Here is a 10,602-nt window from a genome sequence, read left to right on the forward strand (position 1 = left end):
ACACACAAACACTATCCCACAAACACACACGCACGCACACACACACACACACACACACATACTCACATACACACACTCAAGCACACACACACACACACACACACACACACACACACTCAGTCAAACACACACACACACACACACACACAATCAATCAATCAATATGAGGCTTATATCGCGCATATTCTGTGGGTACAGTTCTAGGCGCTCTGCAATGATGCCGTGTGAGATGGAATTTTATATAAGGCCAGTAGATTGCAGCCATATCGGCGCATATTTACCTTTCACGGCCTATTATTCCAAGCCACACGGGTATAGGTAGACAATTATTAACTGTGCCTAAGCAATTTTGCCAGGAAAGACCCTTTTGTCAATCGTGGGATCTTTAACGTGCACACCCAATGTAGTGTACACGGGGGGAGGGTTCGGACACCGAAGAGAGTCTGCACACAAAGTTGACTCTGTGAAATAAATTTCCGCCGAACCTGGGATCGAACTCACGCTGACAGCGGCCAACTGAATACAAATCCAGCGCGCTACCAACTGAGCTATATCCCCGCCCCCCACACACACACACACAACCCCCACTCACAAAAAACTTTACGAAGAATAAAAAAACAATCATTGATCAGTATAATCTCTCTGCAGGTGGTGATGGGAGGGGGGCGTCAGGAAATGTTTCCTGTCAACCATTCTGACCCTGAAACCGACACAGGCTACCTGACAGAGGGTCGCACGGACAATCTCAACCTTGTACAGGTAAGTCGATCACTTCTATTATTTATACACCTCAAAATTCTTTTTTATTTACACATGCTGAAATGATGTGAAAGTTTCATCTTTACTTCTAGAATTCTGTTATTTACACAACTCAGATTTATTTTTACCCTGCATTTACTGACACATGCTGAAATGATGTGAAAGTTTCATTTTCACTTCTGTTATTTTTATAACTCAGACTTATTTTTCAACTTGCAGCTGATTAATTTGTTGTAAATGTTTCACTCTGTTATTTTTATATCAGAATTATTGTTCGCCTTGCACGGGTTGTTTGTTTCTCTGTTTCTTCATCGTGAGTTTGCCCAAGATTCAATGGAGTGGCCGCTGGGCAATGATCTAGGGGAGGTAACCAAATTCTTCAGATCCTGTTGCGCTATTTATGGGTTTCTTCCCTTATCCTGCACTTCCCTTATACTGCACTTTCCTTTTACAGAAAGTTTCAACGTTGTTTCTGTTTATTCGTTTTTTTAAATTTATGTGAGTGTGTGTGTTTCATTTGTAAAGGAAACATTTACCCGCCGTGTAGTCCATTTGTTATTTATTATTGAATGATTTATTCATTGATTAATCCACGCAGTGTCCGTTGCTTGGAGCTGTGTGACTTTGGTCCAGGGGGACATAATTATATTAGTTATTACGCAGCTCTAAAATCCTTAGTTTTCTCCCTTGGTTCGCGAAGCGCACACCGACATTGGATTTTCTCGTTGAAACGCATTGAGATCAGTGTAATCACATTGTGTGTGGCCCTTTTTACGTTTAGTCAAGTTTTGATTTACCGTCTGTTTGTGTGTGTGTCTTGTTGAAAGGAATGGAAGAACAAGCAAGCCAGCGAGAACAGACGGTTTCAATACATGTGGAACAAAACTGAATTTGACAACCTTGACCCGGAAAAGACTGACTATTTGCTGGGTGAGTGAGATCGTAATGTCATTATTCTCTAACGGGATTCAGGTTTGGGGAAAAAGAAAACCAGAAAAACAAACACACAAATAAAAACACAATCAAACAAGCAGATAGACGGACAGACGGAGTCTTTAAGACAGATAGACAGACAGGCAGGCAGACATACAAACAAACAAATTTGATTTATTTTGTTGATTATTTATTTGATATCTTCTTGATTTATTTCTTAATTTATCTATTTTTTCTTTTTTTCTTTATTAATTTATGGATTGATTTATTGGTTGATCTATTGATTCATTGATTACTTTATTAAAATACATGTATTTATTAATAATAATTCATTTATTTTTGTGTTGACCAGCGTTGTTCAACCCGAGTCACATGCAGTACGAAGCGGACAGGAAGAAGGACAAAGGGGGAGAACCCAGTCTGGCCGAGATGACCCGGAAGGCTATTCAGATCCTCAAGAAAAACAACAAAGGATTCTTCCTCCTTGTCGAAGGTTTGGTACTTTCTGGCATCGTCAACTCTTGAGATCACCTGTTCTTCTTGTATTTCTTCGTTGTCGTTCACTCAGACAGGAACTCTGGTTCTCCTGACATAATTATGCTGCCGTTGACAGGTGCAGATCACATCCCTTTTAGGGGGGGGGAGGGGGGGTCTAATTGTTTTTTAGGGTGCGAAGCGTTCGAACCTCCTAGGGGGACCGGAGGCATGCCCCCCTCCCCGGAAATATTATGATAAAAACAAGGAAAATGACGCAAACTGCTGCAATCTGAACCAAGAAACTTCCCCTAATACACCTTCAAAAAAGTAAATTTAAGATCAAATTTGGATCAAAACAAAGACAATTGACCGATCTGGTGTAACCTGAGCCAACAAATGACCCAAGTACTTTCTCTAACCGCCCCTTAGAAGACAAAGGCCGGCACCTAGGGGGTTCTGGGGGCTATCCCCCTCCCCCGGAAAATGTTGATACAAATCAAGGAAAATAGAGCTTTCTGGTGCAATCTGAGCCCTGAGTCTTTCTTTATTTTAATTTTTTTCTATTTTTTTTAGGTAGGGGGGGGGGCGGGTTCCGGAAACCCCGGAACCCCCTCCCCCCCCCCCCCCCCCGGATCCGCCCCTGACAGACAGACAGACAGACAGACAGACGGACAGGCAGCCAGGCAGACAGACAGACAGACAAACAGGCAGACAGACAGACAGACGGAATGACAGACTGACAGACAGATTGACAATCGCAGAAGACACTTTCGGAATCAACCAATTGTGTTTAATTCTTGCCTAGCACGTGACATATTCGTTTCACGCTCACCCTCGCTGTCTTGCTAAACGAGTGGCTAGCCGCAAGCAGTTCTTGCCCTCAAGAAACGGGATTCTGACTCTTCGCTGTCCTTTCTACACAGGTGGCCGCATAGACCATGCGCATCACGTCAACAATGCGGGCAGGGCGCTGCACGATACAGTGGCCTTCGCCGAGGCAGTGGCTGTGGCCACTGAACCTTCGCTACTGGACGAGAGAGAGACTCTGATAGTGACCACTGCTGACCACTCACACGCCTTCGCTTTTGCTGGCTACCCTGGTCGCGGAAATGACATTCTTGGTGAGTGTGAATGGGGGAGGGCTGGGGATGGGGAAGAGTGAAATGAAAAAGGCGGAGGATAAGGAGGAGGAGAAGGAGAGAAGGGGGGGGGGGGTGAGAGAGAGAGAGAGAGAGAGAGAGAGAGAGAGAGAGAGAGAGAGAGAGAGAGAGAGAGAGAGAGAGGGAGACAGAGACAGAGACAGAGACAGAGAGAGAGAGAGACAGACAGAGAGAGAGGAACATTAGTCTTGTCAGCAGATAAATTATATACAATAAAAGTAGAAATTGTCGCAGAAAAATAATAAGTGTCAGCAAATTGCATACCATAACAATTGACATTTTACTGTAAAACAAACAGAAAAAGAAAGACTGGTCCCTTTTACGAAAAGCTAACATTTTCATACTTTTACCTTATCACATGTAATACATCCTCCACCCTTGCACGATATTCAGGCGTGGTGGCGGACAGCGCTGGGGTGACACTTGCCTCAGATGGCAAGCCATACACAACGCTCGTCTACGGAAACGGTCCTGGCGGGAACGGCCTCAACAACAGTATGGTTGGCCGACAGAACCTCACCTTCGTCAACACCTGTGAGTACAAGCATAAGACATCAGATTCTTTTAAGTTTTCACAATAGAAAAAGAAGGAAAATGTACTCATCCGAGACGAAAAAAATATACCCAGTCACGTGAAGCGAAATCAATACGTTTAGTCAATCTTTCGGCCTGACACTCAGCGATCAAAGCTGAAAGTACAGTTTTTCAAGGCGACTTAGTCACCATGAACATGTATAGTTTGACCCGACCTCATTTACATAAACATTATATGTATACACGTGTGAAAAGATCGTGACTTAGTCATCATGAACAGACTGTAGTTTGACCCGACCTAATTTACATAAATATTATATGTATACACGTGTCACCATGCAGAGACTGTAGTTTGACCCGACCTCATTTACAAAAATACACATGTGAAGAGATCGTGACTTAGTCATCATGAGCAGACTGTAGTTTGACCCGACCTCATTTACATAAGAATTATACACACATGTGAAGAGATCGTTCGTTCGTTCGTTGGTTCGTTGGTTCGTTGGTTCGTTGGTTCGTTGGTTCGTTGGTTCGTTCGTTCGTTCGTTCGTTCGTTTGTTCGTTCGTTCGTTCTCTTACGTATGCAGGATAACATTTTTCTTCTCGCTCTTTTCAGCTGATACAGATTACAAACAACAGTCCATCGTCCCAAGGGACTCCGAGACTCACGGTGGTGAAGACGTAGCAATCTACGCGCGGGGTCCCATGGCACACTTGTTTCACGGCGTGCACGAGCAGCATTACATTGCGCACGTCATGGCTTACGCGTCCTGCGTAGGTGCGTACTCCAGTGACCAAGACTGCGCAGCTTCGCTGGTAGCCGAAACTTCTGGCGCGAAGGGGTTAACCGAGGGATGGCGTTTGTGTTTGATATTCGGGATTTTGATTTTGTTGATTAATATGATGTAGCGAAAAACAGATAACGAGAGGGAAGATGTTTGTATGTTATTTTGGGGTTGTTAACTTCGTTGATTAATGTGATGTAACGACAACAAAACAACGACACAATTAAAACATTTTAGCCGGGGAATATTATGTGTGTGAGACATTCAGGATTTTGATTTTGTTGATTATTGTGATGTAGCGAAAAACGGATAGCAATGGTTGATTCATGCCATGTGGCAAGAAAGGGTAGCCACATGTCTGTGTGTGATATTGGCGAGTCTGATTCTGTTGATTGATATAAGAGAAAAGGATTGACAGAGGGGTGGCGTTTGTGTGTGATATTCGGGATTTTGATTTGGTTGATTAATGTGATGTAGAGAAAAACGGATAGCAAGGGAATGTGTTTTTTTGTTTGTTTGCTTAACGCCCAGCCGACCACGAAGGGCCATACCAGGGCGGTGCTGCTTTGACATATAACGTGCGCCACACGCAAGACAGAAGTCGCAGCACAGGCTTCATGTCTCACCCAGTCACATTATTCTGACACCGGACCAACCAGTCCTAGCACTAACCCCATAATGCCAGACGCCAGGCGGAGCAGCCACTAGATTGCCAATTTTAAAGTCTTAGGTATGACCCGGCCGGGGTTCGAACCCACGACCTCCCGATCACGGGGCGGACGCCTTACCACTAGGCCATCCGTGCCAGGGAATGTGTTGATTTGTTGATTAATGCACAGTGTGGCCAGAAAGGGTAGCGAGGGAAATATGTCTGTGTGTGATATAGACGTTTCTGATTCTGTTGATTCATAAAAAAAAATTGTAGTCGTGGAACAATATTTGTATGTGACAATCGGGATTTTGATTCCGTTGATTGATACGATGAAGCAAGAACAGTTTAACGGGTGTGTGCGTGTGTGTTTGTGTGTGTGTTTGTGTGTGTGTGTGTGTGTGTGTGTGTGTGTGTGTGTGTGTGTGTGTGTGTGTGTGTATGTAGGCTGTTCCGTAATTATTCAGAATCTTAGAAACGGAAAGACATACCAACAATCTAACTAGCTGTGTTTAACGCCATAATGCCAGGAGCCTGGATTCTAAATAATAATGCCCTCGTATGTGCGTGTGTGTGTGTGTGTGTGTGAGTGTGTGTGTGTGTGCGTGCGTGCGTGCGAGCTCGTGCGTGCATCCGTACTTGTGTGTGTGCGTGCGTGCTTTTGTGCGTGCGTGCTTGTGTGTGCGTGCGTGTGTGTGTGTGTGCGTATGTGTGTGGGCGTGCGTGCGAGCGTGAGTGTGTGTGTGTGTATGTGTGTATGTGTATGTGTGTGTGTGTGTGTGTGTGATGCCTGACTGCAACATGTCCCAGAGCAATAAAGGTGATGCGTTGTGTATCTTGTCCCGGCAATACGACATTTTCTCTCGACAATGTGAGATGAGAAGAGAATGACAGGATTACAAAAGTCTTTTGCTCGCTAGAAGCATCTTTATTTCCACTCAAAAGGAAAGGCAAAAGGAAGCAAAAGACCAATCAACGACCGTCAATTCGAAAGGAAAAGCAAATAAGATTTAAACAATAAACACAAAAAGACTAACCAACAATGTGAATGTCAAAACGAGACAAAATTAATAGGATTAAAAGACTTGAAAGACAACTTGCAATTTAGTAATGACGACTGCCAATTTCAAAGGAAATGCAAACCAGATCAAAAGACTAAATCAATCAATCAATCAATCAATGAGTCTTATATCGCGCATATTCCGTGGGTACAGTTCTAGGCGCTCTGCAGTGATGCCGTGTGAGATGAAATTTTATACGGCCAGTAGATTGCAGCCATTTCGGCGCATATTTACCTTTCACGGCCTATTATTCCAAGTCACACGGGTATAGGTAGACAATTATTAACTGTGCCTAAGCAATTTTGCCAGGAAAGACCCTTTTGTCAATCGTGGGATCTTTAACGTGCACACTCAATGTAGTGTACACGGGGGGAGGTTCGGACACCGAAGAGAGTCTGCACACAAAGTTGACTCAGTGAAATACATTTCCGCCGAACCTGGGATCGAACTCACGCTGACAGCGGCCAACTGAATACAAATCCAGCGCGCTACCAACTGAGCTACATCCCCGCCCATAAATGAAGACTGCCTATTTCAAAGGGAAGAAACACGAAATCAAAAGACTAAACAAAGACTGTCAATTTCAAAATGGAGACACACAAGATCATAAGACTAAACAAAGTCACACAAGATCATAAGACTAAACAAAGTCACACAAGATCATAAGACTAAACAAAGTCACACAAGATCATAAGACTAAACAAAGTCACACAAGATCATAAGACTAAACAAAGTCACACAAGATCATAAGACTAAACAAAGTCACACAAGATCATAAGACTAAACAAAGACACACAAGATCATAAGACTAAACAAAGTCACACAAGATCATAAGACTAAACAAAGTCACACAAGATCATAAGACTAAACAAAGTCACACAAGATCATAAGACTAAACAAAGTCACACAAGATCATAAGACTAAATGGAGACACACAAGATCATAAGACTAAACAAAGACACACAAGACTAAACAAAGTCACACAAGATCATAAGACTAAACAAAGTCACACAAGATCATAAGACTAAACAAAGTCACACAAGATCATAAGACTAAACAAAGTCACACAAGATCATAAGACTAAACAAAGTCACACAAGATCGTAAGACTAAACAAAGTCACACAAGATCATAAGACTAAACAAAGTCACACAAGATCATAAGACTAAACAAAGTCACACAAGATCATAAGACTAAACAAAGACACACAAGATCATAAGACTAAACAAAGTCACACAAGATCATAAGACTAAACAAAGTCACACAAGATCATAAGACTAAACAAAGACACACAAGATCATAAGACTAAACAAAGTCACACAAGATCATAAGACTAAACAAAGTCACACAAGATCATAAGACTAAACAAAGTCACACAAGATCATAAGACTAAACAAAGTCACACAAGATCATAAGACTAAACAAAGTCACACAAGATCATAAGACTAAACAAAGTCACACAAGATCATAAGACTAAACAAATTCACACAAGATCATAAGACTAAACAAAGTCACACAAGATCATAAGACTAAACAAAGTCACACAAGATCATAAGACTAAACAAAGTCACACAAGATCATAAGACTAAACAAAGTCACACAAGATCATAAGACTAAACAAAGTCACACAAGATCATAAGACTAAACAAATTCACACAAGATCATAAGACTAAACAAAGTCACACAAGATCATAAGACTAAACAAAGTCACACAAGATCATAAGACTAAACAAAGTCACACAAGATCATAAGACTAAACAAATTCACACAAGATCATAAGACTAAACAAAGTCACACAAGATCATAAGACTAAACAAAGTCACACAAGATCATAAGACTAAACAAAGTCACACAAGATCATAAGACTAAACAAAGACACACAAGATCATCAGACTAAACAAAGACACACAAGATCATAAGACTAAACAAAGTCACACAAGATCATAAGACTAAACAAAGTCACACAAGATCATAAGACTAAACAAAGTCACACAAGATCATAAGACTAAACAAAGTCACACAAGATCATAAGACTAAACAAAGTCACACAAGATCATAAGACTAAACAAAGTCACACAAGATCATAAGACTAAACAAAGTCACACACATTCAAAAGACTAAACAAAGTCACACAAGATCATAAAACTAAACAAAGTCACACAAGATCATAAGACTAAACAAAGTCACACAAGATCATAAGACTAAACAAAGTCACACACATTCAAAAGACTAAACAAAGTCACACAAGATCATAAGACTAAACAAAGTCACACAAGATCATAAGACTAAACAAAGTCACACACATTCAAAAGACTAAACAAAGTCACACAAGATCATAAAACTAAACAAAGTCACACAAGATCATAAGACTAAACAAAGTCACACAAGATCATAAGACTAAACAAAGTCACACAAGATCATAAGACTAAACAAAGTCACACAAGATCATAAGACTAAACAAAGTCACACACATTCAAAAGACTAAACAAAGTCACACAAGATCATAAGACTAAACAAAGTCACACAAGATCATAAGACTAAACAAAGTCACACACATTCAAAAGACTAAACAAAGTCACACAAGATCATAAGACTAAACAAAGTCACACACATTCAAAAGACTAAACAAAGTCACACAAGATCATAAGACTAAACAAAGACACACAAGATCATAAAACTAAACAAAGTCACACAAGATCATAAGACTAAACAAAGACACACAAGATCATAAGACTAAACAAAGTCACACAAGATCATAAGACTAAACAAAGTCACACACATTCAAAAGACTAAACAAAGTCACACAAGATCATAAGACTAAACAAAGTCACACAAGATCATAAGACTAAACAAAGTCACACACATTCAAAAGACTAAACAAAGTCACACAAGATCATAAGACTAAACAAAGACACACACATTCAAAAGACTAAACAAAGTCACACAAGATCATAAGACTAAACAAAGTCACACAAGATCATAAGACTAAACAAAGTCACACAAGATCATAAGACTAAACAAAGTCACACAAGATCATAAGACTAAACAAAGTCACACAAGATCATAAGACTAAACAAAGACACACAAGATCATAAGACTAAACAAAGACACACACATTCAAAAGACTAAACAAAGTCACACAAGATCATAAGACTAAACAAAGTCACACAAGATCATAAGACTAAACAAAGTCACACAAGATCATAAGACTAAACAAAGTCACACACATTCAAAAGACTAAACAAAGTCACACAAGATCATAAGACTAAACAAAGTCACACAAGATCATAAGACTAAACAAAGTCACACACATTCAAAAGACTAAACAAAGTCACACAAGATCATAAGACTAAACAAAGTCACACAAGATCATAAGACTAAACAAAGTCACACAAGATCATAAGACTAAACAAAGACACACAAGATCATAAGACTAAACAAAGACACACAAGATCATAAGACTAAACAAAGTCACACAAGATCATAAGACTAAACAAAGTCACACAAGATCATAAGACTAAACAAAGTCACACAAGATCATAAGACTAAACAAAGTCACACAAGATCATAAGACTAAACAAAGTCACACAAGATCAAAAGACTAAACAAAGTCACACAAGATCATAAGACTAAACAAAGACACACAAGATCACATGTTTTTTGTTGTCGTTGTTTACTAATGGAAAAAGGTTACCCATTGGGAACTCTGTATATACATTCTCTACTTAATCTTGTTTTTGAACCCTCTTTACAAACTTTACCTTTGTTTTTTCTGCTGTCTTTTTGTAGCGCAAATCCTCCCAGACCAGCCCGCAGATACACCCTCCCCCTGGCCATTTTCTTGTTCCTGATCCTGATTGGATATGTCAGTTAATTTAAGCATGTACAGGGCCAGAATTGGGTGTTTCTATGGAAAAGCAGTAGTTCTCTGTCGCAAACTTGCTTTCTTATGTGAATCTTCTGTGTTACCATTTGTGATTTTAACTTCCCTTAAATCACCAGCCCGTGTTCCGTTATCATTGTTCGTTTTTATATTTAGTCAAGTTTTGACTAAATATTTTAACATCGAGGGGGAATCGAAACGAGGGTCGTGGTGTATGTGCGTGTGTGCGTGTGTGCGTGTGTGTGTGCGTGTGTGCGTGTGTGTGTGTGTGTAGAGCGATTCAGACTAAACTACTGGACCGATCTTTATGAAATTTGACATGAGAGTTCCTGGGTATGAAATCCCCGAACGTTTTTTTCATT

The 10,602-nt window shown here is 40.4% G+C and overlaps 1 protein-coding gene across 1 annotated transcript in view; it reads left to right on the top strand.

Moving 5' to 3' along the window:
* The window catches only part of LOC138978913 (alkaline phosphatase-like), a gene marked incomplete in the record, with an annotated part of 86,228 nt that extends 80,082 nt beyond the window's left edge, over positions 1-6,146 (top strand). Inside the window, 6 exon segments of the mRNA XM_070351730.1 lie at positions 649-759; positions 1,587-1,689; positions 2,045-2,185; positions 3,093-3,290; positions 3,723-3,863; positions 4,480-6,146. Of these exon segments, the coding sequence (XP_070207831.1) occupies positions 649-759; positions 1,587-1,689; positions 2,045-2,185; positions 3,093-3,290; positions 3,723-3,863; positions 4,480-4,772 (987 nt within the window).
* Positions 6,147-10,602: the final 4,456 nt, after the last annotated feature.

The sequence above is a fragment of the Littorina saxatilis genome, linkage group LG10 (genome assembly GCF_037325665.1).
Source record: "Littorina saxatilis isolate snail1 linkage group LG10, US_GU_Lsax_2.0, whole genome shotgun sequence".
Classification (NCBI taxonomy): Eukaryota; Metazoa; Mollusca; class Gastropoda; order Littorinimorpha; family Littorinidae; genus Littorina; species Littorina saxatilis.